This window comes from Convolutriloba macropyga, chromosome 12 (assembly GCF_964194025.1).
Source record: "Convolutriloba macropyga chromosome 12, txConMacr16.3, whole genome shotgun sequence".
Taxonomy (NCBI): domain Eukaryota; kingdom Metazoa; phylum Xenacoelomorpha; order Acoela; family Convolutidae; genus Convolutriloba; species Convolutriloba macropyga.
Window position 1 is genome coordinate 25,381,874 of NC_134479.1, and position 24,520 is coordinate 25,406,393.

The 24,520-nt window shown below is 38.3% G+C and overlaps 1 protein-coding gene across 1 annotated transcript in view; it reads left to right on the forward strand.

The window, feature by feature from the left end:
* LOC142351003 (uncharacterized) overlaps positions 1-24,520 on the forward strand; it is a 33,716-nt gene that overhangs the window by 6,884 nt on the left and 2,312 nt on the right. The window contains exons 4-8 of the mRNA XM_075403043.1: positions 2,012-2,162; positions 2,568-2,779; positions 21,106-21,280; positions 21,619-21,755; positions 22,060-22,268. Of these exons, the coding sequence (XP_075259158.1) occupies positions 2,012-2,162; positions 2,568-2,779; positions 21,106-21,280; positions 21,619-21,755; positions 22,060-22,268 (884 nt within the window). The remainder of the gene's footprint in view (positions 1-2,011; positions 2,163-2,567; positions 2,780-21,105; positions 21,281-21,618; positions 21,756-22,059; positions 22,269-24,520) is intronic.

A 24,520-nucleotide genomic window follows, 5' to 3' on the forward strand; every position in this document is an offset into this window, starting at 1 on the left:
GAACTCGTATCAAAACCAAGAAACCATCAGTTAAATATAATACGTTACAAACTTTCACTTAAATCTCACAGTAAATGGGTTTTGGCCTATCTTTACTGAGACTACCCAAGAATTTGAGTCAGCGACATTTAAATCAAATATTTTCAAGGCGTAAGAAACATTAGATAACAACTGAAGGTATTCTCTAGGTTTCTGTTTAGCTCCTAAAGAAGGCAGTCGAATCTCTGATTGGCGAGACTAAGTCCTTGAACTACGAAAAGTATAACAAATGAAAGCATAGCCATAATTTTCTTACGAAAGTTTTTGCTCGAAGCAATAAAAACCATGAGCTTAACTCTTCAACCGTAATATTTTTTTCGTTGGACCTCATTTTTTGTAAATATCATCTGTCAATATTTAAGCCCTGATATGAGTTTCTTGTCAGCGATTAACATAAAAAAAAATTACAAATGCGGAAATTTTTTTGAAAAAGGACCCCGCCCAAATAAAGTTTTATCGTAAGGATCCATGGTGGGATCAAAATTAGCTCTGATTTTTCTGCGCGTCTAAGGAAACACTTGATTGTTCAAATGGTTGCGAAATATGTCAATTTTTAAACATAATTGTTTAGTATATCAAAAATGAATAATTCATTTTGTATAATTATCGAGTATTATACTTACAAAAAAATGGTGAAATTGTGATTTCAGTGTCTTTTGGGGCCAGCGGGAGTACAACTAGCTCTTTTGTGAGCTCACGAGGAATATGTGCGCAGTTTTTAGGTGTCTGTGTCCAGCAAATGTGAAGAAAGTTGCCTAAAATGCATATTTAGTCCCATTTTTGACAAATTCTGATTTGAAAAATTGAGCTTAATTTCTAGCCAAAAAACTTGCATCGAACCCTCCTCTATCTTCAAGGATTACACCAATAACTGTACGGTTAACACTTTTAACATGTTTTGGCAAAATTGACGAAAAATGGATTACGAAAAGCTTGAACGAAAGCATCTTAAATCGGGCGAATGTTCACAAAACTTATAACTCCCTGTAAAAATTTGAAATTAAAACAATCTATTTAGTTCCATGCTCCACGGTGGACGGGCTTTCTAATGATACCACTCACAACTCTCTGCGATATTATATCGATCGGCCAAAATTGACTGAACAAATAAAAACCCATTTGAGTATATATTTCCTCCCCCACTAAAGTGGGTCGGAACAATAAATTTACGCTAATAAAGATAGGGTCAAAAAGCTAGATAAACGGGATAAACGTTAAAGGCTGGCAGAACGAGTGCAGTAAATTATCATGGTCCCTAGAGTATACTGCTAACTGTTATTTGTGTTAGCTCGTTGTCCTTCAATTTGTTGGCGGAATTCGCCGTGTTTCACAAATCTAATGGAACTGCGGACCATATTAGAACCCTAAAGCAATAAGTGGCAGCCTTAGTTTTTTTTTCATTTTCGACCTGATTCAATCCGAACGTTGATCAACGTTGGCTATTTTCTGGCAATCTACCTGTTATTTTTATTAATTGAGTAGCTCTTAAAGATTAAACCATGTTACTTCTTTTTTCTCGCTTTTGTACGAGCTGTGTTCAATCTTTTTATTCTGCGTTCATGTGGTTGACAATTTGGACTTATTGTCTCGGACCCACCATCTTTGTGGGCATGAAAATTTTACGCAACAGGTGCACTTACTACTTTTTATATGGTAACGTGTTATAAAACAACCCATAATTTGTAACTGGGGGTCATAAACAGCATGGGGGAGGGGGGGGGGGGGGGGGGGGGGTTCGAAACAGAATATATTCGACAGTTTTCCGTTGTGTAAATAGTAGACTTTCAAGTAGTGTTACATGATTCTGGTGAAGTTACTGAGAAAATGTCTTTCGTCTTGGTCCAGTAGCGACGCGAGATCTCTCACAGAGTTGCTTCAAGTGCTAATCAGGTACTATATAGGATGTGGCCTTGCAGATATCCGGCGTTTTAAAACTGTCGCTTGAGTGCTTCAAATATATGTTCAATTACAGGTTGTGCAGCAGATCAAGCAAGAGTTTGTCTCATCTAGCATTAATGTGATGGATGTGTTCTCCACAAATCCATTCAATTTCACAGTCAGGTTGTCCACAGCCGAAGAAGTACAGATGGTCATCGACAGTTTCCACAAAAAAGTAGTCGCAGGTAAGAAAGGAATTGATTAACATCTTTATTGCATGGTGCATTTATGTAAAGAAAGCTTAGTAGAAACATGGTAGAGCGAGGAAAACTAAACAGAATCTGTTGTTCGAAAATATTATCAAAATTGAATCAAAACTGCTTCTTATTGTAAGTTGTTGCTCAGGGGATGCTGCACTGTTAGATATCATTGCATTAGTTTCTCGTGAACTTGGTCTTTTAAACAAACGTATTACGTATAATCTACACACGACGTGTTCACTAAATGCTAACGACTTACGAGCAAAACTAAATTTGGATTTTCAATCGCAAATTATTTGCTTTAATATAATCCCTAGTGGAATATGGCTGAGAGAAGGAAACGAGACAGATTCTTTTTTTCCTCAACTGTCCACATCGTGTGTATTTTAGGCTTAGAAATATATGTTAAAACGAAGACGCCCAAATCTGGACAGTTCCAAGTGAAGGTAAAGCCTGCGAACCCCAACGTAATGTTCGACTACGAGTTCTCAGAGGAGATATCCGAGGTGCTGAAGAAGATGGATATAGACGTGCACAACTGCAGAGGGGTCAGAGGTCAACTGGTCGAGATCAATCTGTACAATCAAGAGGACATTCCCAAGGTAAAAAACATTTCATATATTTATCATACATTTCAGTCAAGTTAAGCTTGCGTATATTGTAAGCAATTGTAACGGTAAAAAGGTTAAAAAGAACAACAATATAGTTTGCGCGCACGATACGCTTGATACTGTGAATGATAGGAAGTTCTGCTTGTTCTCAGTATACTTCGCTAAAAAGATCAAATTTTGACGAACGAGATAAGCTGTTAAAAGAGTTACCCCAGTGTCGACACCTTAATACTGCTTGATGTAATGTTTAACACACTAAGCGTGCAAGTACGAAATGCTGGTTCGAAACCAGCAATATTTCATTTTCACATTATTTGAGTTTGTATAGAATCCCAAAATGAACTTCACGAATAATTGAGTTCCTTAATTTAGTAACTATTGAATGCGGAGCAATAATGGGGATTTTAATTATCAATATATGCAAAGAGGCTCGATAATATGCGTTTTCACCGACCCCGTTTATCCACATTTTTGGCTAATTGGCTACCAAATGAGGCAGAGATAGAAAACGTTCAAAAACATACATATCGTTTAACAAAATCACTAATGGATTAAAAATAATGACACGTTTGATGGCCGATGAAACTTGCTGTTAATAGAACTACTAGAACAGACAATCATAAACATCAAATGACAAATATTAATTACGACCAAAACTCGACGTCTATATTTTAAAAAATAACAAAATTAAACTTCCATCAGATAAAACCTGAACAAAACAGATTGACCTATACTTCATTAGAAAAGATATGGGACCTGTCTTCAGTGCGACTGGGTAGCAGGTCGACAATAACAGCAAAAAGTTGCGAAATTAAAAAAGTTCCTGTTTTTGAAAACAATTAATTTCAAAGTGATTAAAATCGGTAGATATTAACTGAAATCACTAAAATGTTTATTTATATCTTCATAAGAAACAATTGAGACCATCAATTGTCATTATCCAGTGTACGTCAGAAGACTACAATAAGAAGGACAAATACCGTTTAAATTAAAAAGTTTTTTAAACTTTGCGCTAAAATCGCAGTGACGCTGTTAAAACCATAAGTTTGTCCTTAAGAACATTAAAATTGTTCAATTGTGGAATTTTTTAAAGCCAATGGGAGCGATCATTAATGTTATAATTTAAAAAGAAAAGGAAAATCCTATAAATTTTACAAATATATAAGAATCATAAACAATTTATGAATCTTGTAACAAATTCGAGAAACAAATGGTTGCAACTGAAGCCGTTGAAGATTAAATTACTGCTAACTGGCAAAGTTCTTATTCCAGAAGACTGTTAATGCCAGCTGGAGTACAACTAGCTCTCTTTCTGAGCATACGAAGAGTATATCCGCAGTCTTTAGGTGTGTACTTTCAGTAAATTTGAAGAAAATGGGTTTAAAATGCATATTTGGTCCCTTTTTTGACAATGTCTGCATTTTGGAAAGTTTAGCATATATTCTAGTAAAAAAACTCGGATCGAACAATTCAGCAACCCTCCTTTATCTTAAAAGATAAAGCCAATAACACTACAGTTAATAATAAATTTTTAGAAAAAGACGAAAATTGGGACAAATTAAGGAAAACTTGGAACGAAAGCAACGTATTTCGGAGCACAAAACTTAAAATCTTGATGTCTCCCTGTAAAATACAAAATTCAAAAAAATGTTTTTCATATTCTGCGCTGGACGAACTTTCTAAGTTCAAATTCTGCGCTGGACCAACTTTCTAAGTAGTGATACCACTCACTACTCTCTACTATGATTATATTGATCGGCCAAAATTGACTGAACAAAAAATCCCATTATGACGATGCTAAATTTTGATTGGTTGAAAAAGACTTTTGTAAATTCATACAGCACGCATTTATTATCTTGAAATTCATATAGACGATTCTGCTCAGTACAGTTCAGTTGCTTACTAAATTACTTGAATTGAAAACTTGTAGCAGAAAAAGAGCGTTTTTACCGAACCCGCGCTCCGAATAGCACTTAGCAAAAACTTGCAATTAAAAGCCTTTATTAGAAAGGATATTGCAACGGTAACTCGTCTTCATACAATATAGCACTTGGCACTAGCACCTACACAGCCGCCTCTAAAAAGATAGAAAAGGTAGAAGCAAATTAAGAAGAGAGTTAACTCATGGAATTAGCCATTAACGGAAAAACTTACAATCTTCGAATCATTAGAAAAACAAACACCGGAATTAGCCTTTATTTTATCGCACAAGAAGACAATCAAACCGATATCAAACGGATCCGTATTACAAAAAACTCAGAACTTTACAATTTCTCTCAAAACTACCGAATTCGAGAAATTAACCAAACAACAAGCACAAACCAACTTTACCCATTCAAAATTATTTGAGCATCAACCTCTTTGTTTTGCTAGCAAAGAGAAAATACAACGCAAGCCACAACAGTACTTCTATGACACTATTGGAAGGCTATCATACTAGAAACCCGTTCGTATTCTTCAACGACAAAACAATCGACAGAAAAGTAAGTCAAAAACTTGCAGCGAAGAACAAAAAAGACCAACCAAATAGCCTAAACTGCAAACTCTGTGACACAGCTAAATTGGAGAAACGCACAAATTGCTCTTTCCACAAAAACACTTCAACAACAAACTGACTAAAGGAACATGGCAGATCCAAGTCCGCCTCACGTACATCTGAAAAGGTTCTCAGGACTACCAAACGAAAACTGGCCTGAATTTGAAGGACTACTGAGAGCAAACTTTGCTGTATCTAGAATTCCTGAAGCGAACCACCAACGTGCAAGATATCTTCACCTACACTTAGCCGGTAATGCACTCAACTATTACCTTCGACTCGCCGAAAACACAAGAAACGATCTAGACGATTCGCTTGAACAACTACGCAACCGATATGCAGGAGCAGACCAAAGAAGAAACTTTGAGCTCGATCTGCAATCGAGACAGTTCGATCCAGTGAAAGAACAACCCGATGACTTCCTCACAGATCTGCAACGCCTCGCCAACCTCGCAATTGTGGACGATCCTGCAGCTCACATAGACCGCACTGACGAAAGAACAAGACGAATAAGAGAACAATTCATTCAAGGCATGCCCTTCAAGTACAAGAAAGTGTTGCTGAGAGAGAATGACAACATCACTGTAAACGAACTATGCGCTATCATCAAACGACGAGTCAGAATTGATCAGATAAACCCCGAACCACAATACACCACGGCATTCAATGCACTAAACGCATCAGGAAATCCTGCTGTGGCCCAAGCCATAGAAAGCATAATGGCCGCCGGCATAGCATCAATGCAAGTAGCACAGCCACCGCATCAGCGCGTGGAGAGTACTCAGTACCCTAGCTACAGAAGAGGAAATAACTACAGAGGCTACAACCACAACAGACAAACATACCAGTATAATGGAAACCAAAATGGCCGAGGATACAGTAACAACTACAACAGCAGAGGACGTAACCGTGGAAGCTTTCAGAGAGCCCGAGGAAATTATCCGAGAGGAAGGTCAAACTTCCAACGAAACGACCGAAGTAATGGACGTACCGAAAGATCTCCTACACCAATGAGAACATTTTGCAGAACATGTGCTAGCAATGAGCACACTGCCCGAGATTGTCCAGAACGTCAACCAGCATACCGCGATGGAAACATGCCATTCATTCAGCAATCAAAAAACTAAATAACCTGCATGTTTTTCTACAACATATACCAGATAGCATGACAAACTATAGCGAAAATGTATTCATAATACCTCTGCAGTTCGAAACATTAATAATGAAAGCAGTAGCAGACACTGGAGCATTCAGCAGCGCCATGTCAAAGAAACATTTTGATAAAATAAGCAGAAACCTCTACCAAAAACCAGAAAAAACAAATCCTCCTGAAATAAACGTTTCTACAGCTTTCCTACACCAATCACCCATTTTATTTACAGTCCAACTGACATTCAAAATTGGCCATTTACAATTTGAGGAACAGTTCATGGTGTTTGAAACACTTTCCGCTATCCTTCTTGGCTTTCCCTTCTTTGATAAAAATGAGATTATTATTGATGCCCACAACAGACTACTCCAAACACCAGAATTTACTTTTCAGCTAAATCTAATGCACATAAAAGGCAACAACAAACAAAAACGTCTCAACAGCCGAAAAAAAATCATGCTCAAAACCAAAACAACCTATACGCTATCACCTGGGGAACAAAAATTTCTGGAACTAATCCCATTGGAGGAAACTGATGCACAAGAACAAATTGGACTCGTAGAGCCTACTGTCAAATTTGAAAAACTGGGCCTTGGTCTAACAAGCACGCTTGACAAACTTACAAAAAACAAAACTACCACCCTACTTGCAATCAATACAACAGAAGTTCCACTGCACATTAGACAAGACTCTCCAGTAGCAACATTCGAAATCATCACACCAGAGCAAGCACGCTACCTGATACCACTTGAGCCAAAACTTCTCCCATCAAGCGACTCAAAGAAAACAATAAAGCAAATAGAAAAATCTATAGAGAGAACAGCAAAAGGCGAAATAAATCATATAACAATAACACACGAAAACGGATTCTGGTTTCCGACCCCAGAAACCAATCCCGACACATCGAAGATGAGTGAAGTTGAAAAACGCATATATGACGAACTTGTTAAATTTAAAAATCTTGAAGCAATTCAACCACTCTCGAAAAACGAAGACAGGAAAACTTTTCTTAACGCATTCAAATGGAGCGACAGCGTACTGTCTGACAAAGATAAAGAAAGAACAGAACAGCTTCTAGTCGAATTCAATGACATATTCACAAGGCACCGCCTTGAAATTGGCTACACTCACAAATTCTCAGTCAAATTGACACCAGACACAAACAGACCTGTATACTCAAAAACTCAAAGAATTTCAATCCATCTCAAAGACGATTTGCTTATTGAACTAGCCCTTCTCCAGTACTACGGAGTCATAACAACGCTCCCCTTCAGCCGCTACTCATCTCCAATATTTGCAAAACGGAAGCCAAACGGGAAGCTCAGAATATTAGTAGATCTAAGAAAAATGAACCATCTCGTTAGAAACGACTACAACAATAACAACTTCCCGATAGCTACACTAGCAGATGCGGGCACCCACTTAGCCGGCAAGAAACTCTTTTGCAAGATGGATGGCAGCCACGGCTACTTCTCTGTACCAATGGCAGATGAACAATCAGTACAGTCACTGGCCTTCAACTTCGCATCGAGAACATATGCTTTTCAAAGACTAGCCCAAGGACTAAGCAGAAGAGTCAGCGCCTTTAGCTCATTCATGCGTCAAAACCTGGACCCCGTGATAACAGCGGATAAATGCTTTCAGTACGTCGACGACATTGGCATCGGAGCACATGACACAAACGACATGTTGGAAAAACTTCGAGCAGTCTTTACATGCATCCGAGAATCAGGAATGAAACTCGCAACAGACAAATGCGCATTTGGACTCAGATAAATACAATTCCTTGGTAATACGATAACCTCTGAGGGTCTCACACCAATTACACAGAAGATTACAACCTTTCTGAAAACATTCAGAATGCCGCGAAACCCAAAACAAGTCAAACGAATGATCGGATTTTTTCAATTTTACAAAGCCTTTATCCCTGAACTTGCTGAAAAACTTTTACCGTTCTATCGTCTACTTAAGAAAGGCACCAATTTCGTGATAGAAGAAGAACACCAAGTTATGCTTGAAAAGCTCACAAATGATCTAAGAACAGCCTGTGACCTTTCACTCAGATTACCCAAAAAGTTGACCAGCAATATGTAATAATGGCTGATGCATCCTTTTACGCAGCCGGATACGTACTAATTATGGAAGACTACACAACAAATGATGATAATCAGGAACTGAAAATTTATGCACCCGTCAGTTTTGGATCTAGAATTTTCCACCCAAACCAACTCAAACTTTCGATATATGCGAAAGAATTCCTCGCAGTTCACTTTGCCCTAGATACCTTTGCAAATATTATATGGGGATGTAAAAAACCAATTCTCATTTTGACAGACAACAGATCAGTAACCAGGTTCTTTCAAACAAAAATCATACCGCCAACACTTTGGAATGCTCTCGATCATGTACTCAGCTTCGACATCATACTGGGACACATACCCGGAAAAGCCAATTTAGCAGCGGACTATCTGTCGAGAATACACATAAACCCGAAAGAGAAGCTCGATCTACGCATCAACTCACGCATACCGATGCACGAAATCGAAATCAACACAGCAGCAGATACACCTGACAATTCAATCAGTTATCTGAGCAGCTCAGAAAATGACGATACCCCCAAAATTATGAAAACATACTTACTTGAGAGAAAACAAACCAGCGGAGAAGATCCTATGAATGTTCGAGCTGACGTTCAACTGCAAATTCTTTCACCTGCAACGCAACAAATAAACGCCATGCATGAACAAAACCCATTGGATGAATTCATCACTCATGGGCACGGACCTTTAGATCTGCGTGCCGAACAACAACAAGACAAAGATATCAAACGGGTACTGCTCTGGTTTGAGAGAGGTTCACCGACTACAGGACAATATCTATCCAGTGACCTAAAAAAGTATCTCAAGCAGTTCCCAAGACTATCGATAACAGAAGGCGTCCTTCATCGCAAGTTCTATAACCACACTGGAAACCAATTTATTAAACAATATTGCGTCCCGTCGCACTTACAGAAGGAAGTACTCTACAGAATTCATAACAGTGTTTGGAGTGGGCACAAAGGAGTCTCACTGACAATAGCAGAATTTAGAAAACGATTTTACTTCCCGAACTTCACTGAACGCCTAACAGAATATATCAGAAACTGTCTCACATGCTTGCAAACAAAACCAGCACCAATATCTGCATTGAAACCCCATTACAACCACTTTCGTCTCTGCAGAACTTCCCAGCAGACCTTTTACTAATAGATCTGGTGGTAAAGATGCACCCTTCTCCCTACACGTACATTCTCTCAGGTATTGACGTGTTCTCGAAGTACCTTTTCGTCACACCTCTTATGTAAGGCGACGCAGACATCGTAGCACGAGCCCTTGTCTCAACTTTTCTGAGACACTCCTACATTCCCTCAAGAATCATATGTGACCTTGGAACTGCGTTTACTTCCGAATTAATGAGCGAACTAGCAAACCTATTTGAGGTAGAGCTCAAACATTGCACACTGAAACATGCGCAAACCATTGGCTTACTTGAAAGAAACCACGCACCGCTCAAACAAATCTTGAGAATTAACGAAAACCAAACTTCCTCGGACTGGCATAGATACGTTGACATTGCAGTATTTATACACAACACAACATTTGCACAAGCTCTTGGGTGCACGCCATCTGACGTCTTTCATGGCAGAACACCGATAAATCCTTTGGACCTCAGATTTCAGAATACAAAATTATGGGAGTCTCACCCAAAATACGACTGCATTAAAGAGCTACAAGACAAAACTACGGAGCTTTTCTCCAGCGTAAAAGACAACCTTATCTCGTCTTATCTGAAATATAAAAAGTACTATGACAGAAAAGCCAACGCCACACCACTAAAACCCAAATCATACTGCCTGATCCTTGACCCAAAAAGCACAACACAAGTAGCAGTGATCAATAAACAGCAAAGCAGGTGGATACCATTATACAGAGTAGAAAAATTGCTCATGAATGCAAACTACATTGTACGCAAAACCAACACAAATTACACGCAATGTATCCATCGAATGAGACTTCGACCTGTGAAACCTCAATATCAAATAGAAGACCTCGAACATGTAGACCCAGAAAACTTTGAAGCAGATCCCACCATACCAGAAGAAGAGAGAGAACCACAGCTGTTCGACAACCAAGTCAGGCACCACATTAACGAAGACAACATGCAGCTACCCAGTATCTGCATTGAAACCCCCATTACAACCACTTTCGTCTCTGCAAAACTTCCCAGCAGACCTTTTACTAATAGATCTGGTGGAAAAGATGCACCCTTCTCCCTACACGTACATTCTCTCAGGTATTGACGTGTTCTCGAAGTACCTTTTCGCCACACCTCTTATGAAAGGCGACGCAGACATCGTAGCACGAGCCCTTGTCTCAATTTTTCTGAGACACTCCTACATTCCCTCAAGAATCATATGTGACCTTGGAACTGCGTTTACATCCGAATTAATGAGCGAACTAGCAAACCTATTGGAGGTAGAGCTCAAACATTGCACACTGAAACATGCGCAAACCATTGGCTTACTTGAAAGAAACCACGCACCGCTCAAACAAATCTTGAGAATTAACGAAAACCAAACTTCCTCGGACTGGCATAGATACGTTGACATTGCAGTATTTATACACAACACAACATTTGCACAAGCTCTTGGGTGCACGCCATCTGACGTCTTTCATGGCAGAACACCGATAAATCCTTTGGACCTCAGATTTCAGAATACAAAATTATGGGAGTCTCACCCAAAATACGACTGCATTAAAGAGCTACAAGAGAACCACAGCTGTTCGACAACCAAGTCAGGCACCACATTAACGAAGACAACATGCAGCTACCCATAACAACACCAGATGTCCAGTCAGTTTCTTTCAACTCAAACATCCAAACAGCAAATTTTTCTTCTGAAGACCCGCCAATACAATTTCATGATATGACACACGAACCGACGTTTGACCAAGATGCATTCTTCTTGGAAGGCTCAGTTCCAAGCGCAAACACGCAAGAAACACCAGAATCAATTGATACAGGAGACTACGTCTTCTCAAACAACTCAAACTTCTTACCGTCCGACAGTCGTTTTGGCTCAAATCGACGATACAACCTTCGCAGAAATGATCATCTGGCATTGGCCCGAGAACTCGCTATATAACCTCTTGCAACCATCAGAAAAAGCAAAGGAAGAACAGGTCAAAGTAATAACTTACTTCCCACTTGACCACATCCCAGACCCAAACCTGACAATTGATACAACAGAAACTGATCACGATGAGAGCATTGCAGACTCACAAGCAACAAGCTCACAGTCGCGAAACCAGAGTCTCAATGACTTCACGTTCGATTCACCTGAAAATCTTGGCGATCTATTTGATGACGTTAATAGCCCCGTCTACACGCCCCCAATATTAGACACTACAGGCGAAACCTTTTACCGGACCAACTCGATCAACGATATTTACAACAATACAACCTCAAGCAATGATGTCCAACAACCGAGATCCGACGAGAACAATGAGCACTCCCTTATAGGAGGCACCATTTCACAAATTGAAAATAACGAAAGCAATAGTGCTATTGCTCAACACGACAACCCAAGAACATCTTCACCACTTCCTCAAAGAGTATCCAACAGAGAACTAGCGGACCTTGGCCCAACGCTTCAAAACAGACGGAGAATTGTTCCGCTAACACTTCACCGTCGGGAGATCAACGGAAACCTTCACCAAACTTTTGGCTTCGAAGATGACAGCCAATAGGAATTGAGCACCAATTCTCTATTATACATACACATTAGATACGTCACCAACCAATGAAAACACTCCAAAAAAAAATCCTAATTTAAAAGGAAAAAAGACACAGCTCAAATCATTTTCCAAAATTTTGTACCTCAAAATCGGTCGCACAAAGACTCTGATTCAATTTCACAAACAAGCCTAGTTAGCAAAATGCTCAATATCGTACTATTTTTACTACAACTTTTACCATTGATGAAAACGAACCAACCATCGGTGGCAACAAAAGATGGAGTATTGTTCAACCTTCACCAGAAAATTCTATTGACAGAAAAATTTGTCAAAACTGAAATCCTGGTCCCCTACCCAATATATAACAAAACAGTGGAAGACAAACTGATCAACCTGACAAAAGAGATAGACAAAATGTGGACTTCAGAAAATCATGGATGCCCATTGAACTTCACAAATATGACTGACTCGACAGCAGGCCTCCACTGGATAGCGCAACAAACAATGATAGAAAACCAACAGGCCCAACACGACATTGTAAACCTCAAATTGGAAATGAGCACACTACTAAGAGCAAACAGTCAAACTTCTACAACACTGCAAAGACAACCCCGCGGTGCGACTGCCGCAGCAGCAGCAGCCGCAGTGCTGGGAATTGGAATAGGAACAGGCGACAAAATACTATGCTTCATCAAATCAGTGTTTGGAGGATGCGACGAAAGAGTGGCTAGAAACCAGAAAAACATCAGACAAGCAATGGCTTATCTTCAATACCTAACCGATCATGTCAAACAAATAACAATCCAAAATAATGAAAAATTCTATGTTGTATCAGGTGAACTGAAAGCCATCAAAGAAGCCCAGAACGAAATAATAGAGACACAAAACAGGAACTGGGAACTTGCTGAAGGACAATTCAAGGCGTTACGACAAAACGTGCACCACATGAGAAACTGCATCCAATACTTATACGTAAGAGAACAAATCAATCAACATAGTCTTGTACTTAGCAATATTTTTCAAGCAATACTTGCTAACATCAAAACATACCGATCGGCCCTTTATACGTTTCGAATCAACATACTGAATGCCTTGACGCCTCTCATGAATCAACTATTACCAATGTCATGAGTCCCAAGGGAGCAGTTGCATGAAATTCTTACGATTGTTCATTTGCAACAAAATGGACAACAGGATCGATTTGCTCTAGCCGTACCAATTCAAGAGATTCTCTCGTACTATGAAACGAAATTAGTCACACAAGTCGAGGCAATTGACGCAGGTCTTATACTTACACTTGCAATTCCAATGGCTTCAAAAAGTACAGTTGTGAACGTATTGCATGCCATTCCGATCCCAATGCCGGACGGGGATACGGGTAAGGCTTTAGTTTGGTGACTTGAAGCCAAATACATGGCCCTCTCAGACGACGGAGAAGAACTAGCGTTTATCGATGAAGACGAGCTCGAAAATTGTATCGGATCCCAAAAATACGCAATATGCACCAAAGCCATTCCAACAGAACAGACTTATCGGTCCTGTATGGCTACTTTACTTTACCACGATGACGAGCTACTTGCATTGCAACGCTGTCAACTGGATGTAGTAGAATTGCCGTTGACTGAAAAAGCACGCAATCTCGGCTTCGGTCGTTGGTTAATAACATCGTCCAAAGACGATTATACACTCATCGAAAGCGCTGGTAATGGCAGCAATCCATTGGCAAGAATTGAGCATCCTGGGTGCAGAGTGTGTATCATCACACTGGGATGTGGAAAACAGCTTAGAGGACCAAATGTTCATCTTCGCTCAGACCTCACTGCTTGTGACACAGTACCGGCAATACGGTTAGATTTTCAATTACCAGATCCAATAAGTACACTCTTCAAACTACTGCCCCCATTGGATGAACTACCAAACTTCTCATCAAGATCTGAGGCACAAATTCATATTCTTCAGCAAATTCAACCAGAGTTTAAACAAATGGAAACACGACGAACAAATAGCAAATCAATAGAACGAATGGCCGAACCACTTTTAGAAAGAATAAGAGCATTCAAGCCCGAACTCGAACACCGATTCGAACAGTACATACCATGGAAAATGTCTCTTCTTTTCGGATTTTTATCCTTCTTGATTAGCGTATTACTACATCTAACTTATTTGCATCTTTTACACAAATGGGCAAAACTTCACCGACGTTTCCCTTTCCGAATAACACACGAAGGACGGCGAATAAAAACAAAACCAGTACAAGTTGTCGCATTAAATGACTATGATTACCTACAAGAACATCCAGAACATCCCCTGCACAAATGCTCACTAGTACTACCACTCGAAATTAAAACTGAGTTCGAAAACCAAAACGAAGAAAACATAAATAAACCTCGCACTCCTTACACATTCCTAAGAGACTACATCAGGAGACTAAAACGTAACGAAGAACCAACTATCAAAATTGATCATGTCAACAGGCCTGCCGCACCGAGTCAGCCCATCTATACACATATACCGGAACAACCACCGGTATCCCATTACGGAGCGTACCCTCTCAGAACAATCAATACAGGAAACGTTTAAAAAAAACCTGACCGGGACTCGAACCCTCAACTTCAGCATGAGAGTGCAGCGCGCTACCAACTGCGCTAAGTGGGACGGCCGCGTGGTCCGTAAAAACAGCTTATAAATAAAAAAAAAAGAAAAAAAAGTTAAATTTTTTTACCCTTCCCCTCTTCTCTTCCCCCTTACCCTAGCTTACCCTTACACCCCTTTGCCCTTTCCCAGATTTTCCCACATTATGGAAGCACCAGGAACCCGCCGGGATTCGAACCCGGAACCCCAGCTCAACGGCCAGAGATACTAACCACTGAACTAAGTCACTTGTTAAAAGTTATCAATTACATTCACTTCTACTCTGCCGCAAATTAGAAATTTTGTGTTAGCAGTGAGCAAGGAAAACAAAACTTAAAAATAAAAATTAAAAAAAAATTTATTAATTAACAACATTTATAATAGCCCTAAATAAACCAGAGAGACCTATCCTCCATCTGGAAAGTACCTACCATTATATTTGCGAAAACTTAATTCAAAATTTTGATATTACTCGTGTATTAAACCGAAATTTTCATTACTTGCAATTATTCTTTGAGAAAAATCAACAAGGAAAAATTACAGAGCAATTCCCCTTAAACCTCCGTTGTTAAAGGCGGGGATTTGCTCCCTACCTTTTTATCCAGCGACGAATTTATTTTTAAAAAAGAATTTATACTGACGCACTAAACAACGGAGTAATAAGATGCGACTCCTAAAGGAAACTTATCAATTATCTGTCAAAGCGAGAAAAAGAAGGAAATCCATTAACCCGGAAGGCGAACTGTCTATCAATCACAATGACAGCCTATAATGGAACACTAATCAATCCAACCAGGGATAATTCCCCACAATCCCAATTAATCAAAATGTCAAATTTCCCCCACTTCCCCCGCAACACTATCAATCATTCAAACTACTTTCTGCCTGCTAACTACCAGCAACACTCTTCATTGCTAACTGTTCATTCTCTCAACCTATTACAATTTCTTCGCGGATAGAAACTTGGAAATTATTTCAAACAACTTAAACAATTTTCCTACAACTAAAACTTTACCTTTTGCACTATTTCAAACATTTTATAATGAATCCAGTATATCACTTCAGAATTAAAGTTGAGCCGCGCATTAACACTACATTCAACGGCCAGCCAGCTTATATTACTGAATACAGCATTGCCTTTTTTACAGATCGTGAAGCAATAATTAGTATTAACATGCAACAGGACAATATTGTCAACAATATTTATTCAATTTCTTTTATCCCCCTTACAGTGAATGAGACATCAGCCGTATGGCAAACAATTCTACAATGCATACAATCGGGAAATAATTATAATAATGGGAATTTCTATCTTAACTCAGAAGGAGAACCAGCTGCAGTAGAACCATCGCAACCAACCATTTCTGAAAGTCCCGACAGCCCTGACCCTACATCAGACCACAATTCAACTGAATTAAATAATATTCCAATTTCTCCCCATCACCCATTCCATTCTCAGATGACTCTATGTAAATTTCCTCAAATATTTGCATTTCTTTTCCATTAAAAATCTTATCTCATGTCTTATCCACCAACCCCAACTTTCACCACAATTGACCAATCAGAAGACACCATTCCTTACATCTCTCCAATTCCAACCCAATTTCCACTTTATGCTTACTTTCTCACTGATTTTGATATAAAACTTGCAGTCTTTTCTGAATACTGCATAAATAATCAAGACAAAAAAATCACTTTGGAACCAGATCATCCAAATTTTCTTACCTTTTTGAATTTCTTACAAAACACCAAAGAATTTTTAGAAGGCGAATTTGACCTGTAATTTCTTTTTTTTAAACCATATTTACTTTTTCTTTCCCTGATATTTCCAAATCTCAAAACCTAGCAATTCTGAATTTTCTTAAAAATCATGACAAGCAACTAGGACCAAATCCGAAATTACGTCGGCCCAGAAGACATCGCCCCAAAATTACACACGAACCACAACATCAACGTTTGCGTGAAAGTAGGAATCCAATACAGGGAATGTTTTTGCAATGAATATGTCATATTACAAAATAGAACCATCGTGATCTGGGCACACTCCCATACAGGCCTTCTCACGAAAAAATGTTTTTTCTACACAACCTGGGAATACTACACCTACATTTACCACTTCATTACTTCATCCCAAGGTACCCAACTCACCCACCAATTCTGGGATTTTATTCAAATGGACAATGACGACCCCATTGAGTTTGACCCTGTTGGCATCCGTGTATTCACTTAGACTTGCATAAACTTCTTTAATTTTTTTTATTATTCGAAATATTTTTTTTAAATCTTTTCTCTCATGAGTCGCAATTAATTTAATGTAGTACTTATTTTATAAACACCGCAAATTATTCAAATGTAACGCCTCCTCTTCTTATTTTTAATTTCTTACCAATTTATTTTTTTTACTTCTGACCAAAAAAAAAATTACTCGTGAGTCATAACTCGTGAGCACTATTATTGACCAATCTATTCCCAACCTTTATCAACAAAAATTAACATCCCACCTTGTTATCACTTCGAAGGGCACGCGATTGAAAGTCAAAATGTTAATTGCTTACACTACATACGACTGTGCAAAGTAACGACCCAAAAAACTCACGAAACATCATTTTTTTTCCAGAACAACACCAAACTAACACAGACAGGACCCTTACCGATTGCCCAGTATCAGCAAAATAATCCTTTCAAAATACGTTGAAAGGGCACGGGCTTGAAATAATAAAACCTCAAAAAAAGAAAAAAACCTGGCAGTATAGTTCCAACCCTAAAAAAAATGTAAATTAAAGTCGAACAACTCACTTATTCCATTGAAGGATCCTTTGGAGGAAGAAACGAATACACAATATTCTCGTTCGATTGCGTTTTCGTTTCCCGTTTCCCACCCCATTTTCTTCGATTACCTCGTTTGTTATTTGTTTTCAAAATTAGACCACTATTAGCGAAACTTTGCACATGCTCAGTCACATCACTAGCACCACCAGTTGATACTTCTCTTTCTTTCGCCCAGTCTAACACTGCCTTTTTTTTATTTGATATTACAATTCTTTTTACCGCACCTTTACGCACACCATAAGCAAACGATCCCAAAGTCCGATCAACAACAACTTGATTCGATTGATCAGGCGCCTCCCAGCCCGTCACTAACGACAAACCTTTTGTAAAAGTTAAAACAGCATGCGCACACAACGAAGGCTGGCACAACACATTATCTTTCGTCGGAATGAAAAACCAAACATCCTTTCCCAAACCACTTGCAGAAGGACCCCTCTTAATTAAATCCATAAAATATTGCGGAGTACCCATAACATTATTAAAATCCCTTGATGTCTGATAACTTCCACAAATCAGAAACAATTTCTCACCACACGGCGTTTTCGAAACACTATCATTACCCCCAATCTCAACATGTGCCGCCGTCCACCACTCATTCCATTGTACCATGGCATCTCTCCTTACACCAGTAAAACCATCAGGCAAAACACCACTCATCAAACCATCCACACAAAACGTCAAACCTATTGAATTACACAAACCAGAATACGACCCAACTTCTTGATACAACCTGCTATCACCAATCTCCAACTTTAATTTACTAACATAATTATACACATCGCCCTGATCTCTACAGCCCCGGAACCCTTCTGCTAAACTTTCTTGTAATCCCACAATTTCTTCATTATTTATTGCCAATGGTACCTTTGGCCAACCATTCTCTCCAACCAGTCCCCCTCTAATTTCTTACCAATTTATTTTTTTTACTTCTGACCAAAAAAAATTACTCGTGAGTCATAACTCGTGAGCACTATTATTGACCAATCTATTCCCAACCTTTATCAACAAAAATTAACATCCCACCTTGTTATCACTTCGAAGGGCACGCGATTGAAAGTCAAAATGTTAATTGCCTTTCAATCGCGTGCCCTTCAATTGCCTTTCAATTGCCTTTCAATCGACTGTTTCCACTTCTTTCCATCCGAGACTTACTAATTTTTTCCGATCGTAGTACTGATGTTTGAACTCCTTCATTTCGATTAGCAAATCTTGTCTGCCTCGTGTCGTTCTAAACACGATAATTCTGTAACGATAAACACGATAAACACAAAAAAAATTTAATGCTAGCCTATGAAATCCTAAATTGTTATAAGTAATTAACGAACCTTTTAGTGTCCATACTTTGATAAAATACAATATCCCGTCTCTTCGTTATTACAATCGTTTTTGCAAAGCTTCGATAAAAGATCCAACAGTCGATGAATAACGCCGCTATTAAAGTTTGACCTCTTCGCAGTAAACGTATTCTGAATAACTTTATCACTAGAGCAGTCAATCACACTGTTCTCAATTTACTTTCCTCCAAAACTTCCATTAGTGACTGTCAATTACTGCCATACCGAGGGAATTACTTCCGAAAACTCCATTAGTGACTGTCAATTACTGCCATGTCGAGGGATTTACTTCATTACTTTACTCCCCTCACAACGTGGAGCAAATGGAACTGCCACACTTGACAGATCACTACTACATTAATCTTCCTGGGAAAAATGCAAATAAACCCGAAGAGATTATCAAACAACTGTCTCACTGATACAAAATCTAATGAACGGCCTCCCACTCTAACCTTACTCAGAAGAAAAAGAAACTATTCATCACTTTATCTATTCAGTTCCACTTTTATTTTTAACAGCGAAGAAAACGGCAGCGAAGTAAACAAAACAAATGAACTATCAGCCTGACCCCCCACAACTCTTCTCCTTCGACGGGCGGCTCGCCCTGCTAATAAAAATGGGCATACTAGAGACGCCCATTTACCGCACTTACGTGCAAATTACATACGTTTGGCAGGGCGAGCCCACGAACCTGGACGTACTGAGAAAAACAGCCCTCATACCAAGACGAAGCAGACTTATGCCTCACTTAAGGAGAGTTGTGGGCGGTCAGGAGGCCCTAAATCTACAAATCGAGCCTCACCACTACGTAATCAGACATTTTTAATCTATTTTTGTACAAAACTGCACGCCTTTATTTTTCTAATGCATGCTTACTACGCCTGCCACGACCAACACGAACATCATTGAAAGACTTGGCAAGAATCGAGGACACAAACCACCAATCCCTCCATCACCAACTGGACAAATATGGCTCCGATATGGCACGAAACTCACATCCACTTGGCCAACGCGGAATGTAGTATTCTTTTCACAACATACAGCAGTCGCGTTCCCCAGCTCAATTTCTTCGCATACATGAGATGAGAAAACAAAAGGCCACAAAAGAGCAAACAGAAAGTAAACTTTCAGCATTTTGATCTGGAATACTCAATAAAAACTTAGAACAAACCACTATTGATGTTGCTTTCCATTTATACTTAATTAACCCAGTAAATCCCTTGACTTTGGCAATACCACTAATCAAGACCCACTTGGCACAGCACACTAGGCAACCCTGTTTATAATCATAAGATTAAAGGTTCGAAACCCATCGCCTCCGCTTTTTCTGAAGAGCCGTAATGTGACGATGCTAAATTTTGATTGGTTGAAAAAGACTTTTGTAAATTCATACAGCACGCATTTATTATCTTGAAATTCATATAGACGATTCTGCTCAGTACAGTTCAGTTGCTTACTAAATTACTTGAATTGAAAACTTGTAGCAGAAAAAGAGCGTTTTTACTGAACCCGCGCTCCGAATAGCACTTAGCAAAAACTTGCTCTTAAAAGCCTTTATTAGAAAGGATATTGCAACGGTAACTCGTCTTCATACAATATAGCACTTGGCACTAGCACCTACACAGCCGCCTCTAAAAAGATAGAAAAGGTAGAAGCAAATTAAGAAGAGAGTTATCATACCCATTTTAGCATATAGCCCCCCCCCCCCCCCCCACCGCCCCTCCAAAGTTGGTCCGAACAATTAATGGACGTCCGTCCAAGATGTGGACAGTTTTCTGAGATATTAAATGGAGTGTTACTTGGAGAGGCAGATTTGACCTGTTTGACGGCGGACTTTCAGACGGTATTTCATTTAATAATTTCTGTATATTGCCATGGAGTCATGCGCGCCTACGTATAAAAATGGTGAATTTTCAAATATTTTATAAGAATTTGGGCATATTATAAGATTCTATTATATCATTTGTATCTTAATGATTCTTCAGATCGAAAAACTCAATTATGTATTTTTATCTGACAACTTTTTCAAACCTAAAACGAACTTTTTCTGGACTGTTTAGGTCCTGGAAAAATTCAACAACACGAACTTCGGATTCATCGATATTGTTGCCGAATCACACGTTGAGTCGGAGGCAGACGACAAGACGGCTTCGTCATCTTCGGCAACTTCAGAATCGACTGAGAGTCAAAATGGAGAGATAAAAACTGAGACAGAAGATTCCACTGAGACGTCAGGTATTGGCACTTTTTAATACTCATCTTGCAGTATCAAATTTAGTTTTAGTTGTTAAATATAACCTCCTGTCTTATATCTGAGCGCAATCATGATTACACGCGAAAGATTTCAAAGAAAAAAAGTTGAAGAAAGATTCCAAAAAAGCGGGCCGCATTGGAGCCTATAGCTGCGCAGTTGGAAACGTAGACCACATAGAAGAATTTTTGACCAACTATTCTATGCCCAACTTTCTATCCGTGTCTGTGCCAACTAACCTCGAGACAATGCATGCCATTTAATAAGTTAATTATTATGAACGTGTGTTTTGAAATTTGTTTTGAATAGTTATTGTGTTCAGGTGATGCCTCCAGCACAACTGGCAGTGATAAAAGCAGTCAGGAATCTGAGAATCTCAGTTGCGAGCCGTTCGTGTTTGCGGCAATGAAGACCAGCTCAGATTCATTCACTCCAAAAAATATGAAAATTTTATGCAAGGTAATAAAAAGACTCAATGTTCTACCGCACTAGTAAAGTCCAATAAGTATTAATCTAACTATTCAACCTTCGGTGAATAATCGGTAGAATTTGTTGCTGAATTTTAATTTTGGGTCCTAGTGAACAAGGATAATTGGTTCTAATTATTTGGTTATATTATTTGTCTGATAAGGCTGCAATTAAGAGTAGCACGTTTTATATTGAAGAAAGATCAAATTTTGAATGTTGTGAAGGTTTATTATTATGTGATGATGATTTTTTGGTCATGAAATCAGCAGCTCAATAGAACGCCATTTCGTTACAGGCTTTCGAGCAGGAATCTATAGAAGTTTCTAGAAGCAACACAGCATCTGCTGGGAAATTCGCATACTTTTTTGTCAAATCCTGGGATGACGTGGAGAAATTCCTGAACAAATATGGAAGCAAGTTAATTAACAACATGATGATCAATTTTGAAAAGGGGTCAAGGAAGAGCCCATTTATGCAGCAGAATTCGGCAGAACAGCAAAACAGGTAAGACTAAATTTGTTTCGCCAGTCGAGAAAAATAGGACTATATTGAAATTCGGCGATCGATTTGACTACTTGAGAGCCGTTCAAGGCGGCTCAAAACGCGCGGTTCTCAGAAGGAAACGAGCAAAAATTAATTGATGACACAAACTTTAATCACATGGCTGACTCTAGTACTTTGCAAACCTAATTATTGCTGAATGGTAATCAAAATTGGTTTAGTAGTCCGAGAACTGTTTTGTAAACGTAATTTTGCGAATTGATAAGCTCACAGTTAAAAAATAAAAAGTTCTCAATTGGCAGAAAAAGCCAACAGTTTTTGTGTTTAAAAGCAGCAAAGCGATAACTGGGGTTATTATTGGCCTTACAATTAGGGTGGTTTTTCTTACAATTAGGTTGCTGCCTTCTTCCGACTCGAAGATGAGTGTCGGTTTTCTTGAGATTTTTTTAAACCGGAAGTAATATTTGCTCACACGGCGTTTTGAACTAAAAGCGAAAATAAGTAAAATTGCAGTGTCGACCAATTTTTTCTAAGCCGGAATTTTTTCTTAATCATGTCTGGCGTTCAGTGAATGACCTATTGACTTTGAAAAGTGTTTTTCAGAGAATTGCGCATATAGATAACCGTTTTAGCCGTTTTTTTGTCCTTTTTTGCTAACTTTTTTGCTTTGTTTGGTGTTTTGTAGATGCTGATAGTTAATTTTCGATTGATGCTGCATTCAAATGTAACCATCTGAAATTAATATCACAGTATTTTTAAGAATCTAATAAAGCGTTTCAACTGCAAAATGGCACATATTTCTCAATTACATTTAAATTTTGTTTTTGTTTATTTTTTTGGACATTTGAGAGGTCTGTTTTTAAAAAATCAGTGTATATGGCAGTTTCCTTAAAAAACTTTCTTAAAAAACAGTTTAATGCATTGATCGCTTCTTTTTAACGTGATGTATTTTCTGTTTTATGAAATTATTCACATACTACCCAATTTTGTATATATAGTATTTCACATACTAATCATTCAATTCCAAATGAATTCTGTGCGTGACGTCATTTTTCACTCTTAGTGGAGCGAGTTTTTGTCACATGTGACTTAAACTCTCAAAATTCACTTCCTCTCTCAGAAATTGACTTTTCTTTACTTTAATCCAAAGCGATAAGGTCAAGTAAGTGTGTGTCACTATAATTGAAGGTTTTTGGAGAGCAGCTAATTGAAGCAGCAATAAGTTAAACAGATTCTTAATAAAAATATAACACTCAGCCGCTCAGCATTTAATAAAAGGAATCTTTTACTGTGTTTCTTTTATGTTTCTTTTACTGCAGATCTACGAAGCTTTTGCGGCTATGTGCAAAAATTTATGTTGTAAATTTTTGCGGTTTTTGCAATAAATGCTTTTTTACTGATTGGAGCGGACTTCCTCTATGTGATCAGTGAATGTGGAAATTTTAATAACTCATTCGTGGGTCTCCATTTTTTGACATGACGTTTTTTTCTGTTTACAAAACTGTGTATTTACGAAATCGATTTGGCAGCTTTTGTTCATTTGTTCTAAATTTTGTCCTGTTTAGATGTGGTAAGCTTTTTTGTGCACGTCAAGGTAGGTGCATTTTGTTCTCTTGATAATTGATTTTATGGGATTAGGTTCTTGAAATTGAACAGACTGGTTTCTAAATTGTAATTTTGAAGCAATTTTTTCATATTTTTAACAGATTGCAAGTGTGGTGAAGTTGATTTTAATTTTTAATTTCATAATTTTGATGAAGTTGTCGTTTTGCTATCGTTTATTTTGGTAAGGGTGTTATTTCCTGTTGATTCGATTTTAATTCTTTTTTAATTTAAACTACTTATTTTTTCAGTAATGTTGATTTTGTAATATGGTTGCATTCACAGTGTTCAATGAACTCCCTATCAACAAATGAGTGGTATTTACTTCAAAGCAAAAATTTCAGAGCGATTAATTGAGAGCAGTCTTTGTTATCAAAATAATTTTTGATTTGAATCGTTGCCCTTAGTTCTTTTTTGTAATTTGAATGTTGTAAGAGAATGATTTTGCAAGATTCTGCTAATCTTTTCCCCAAAGGATTTTACTAGCGATTTATCGCTGAAATTTTAGAGATGCCGTGAAGTCAAAAGCGATATTTTCTGTTCTAATTTTTCATTAATATCGGTTTTTGTTCCTAAAACTTTGATTTCTTTTTCCATTTTTTCCTGTGATTCCTTTCATTTTATAAGATCTTTTCCCCTCTGCTTTCCAATTG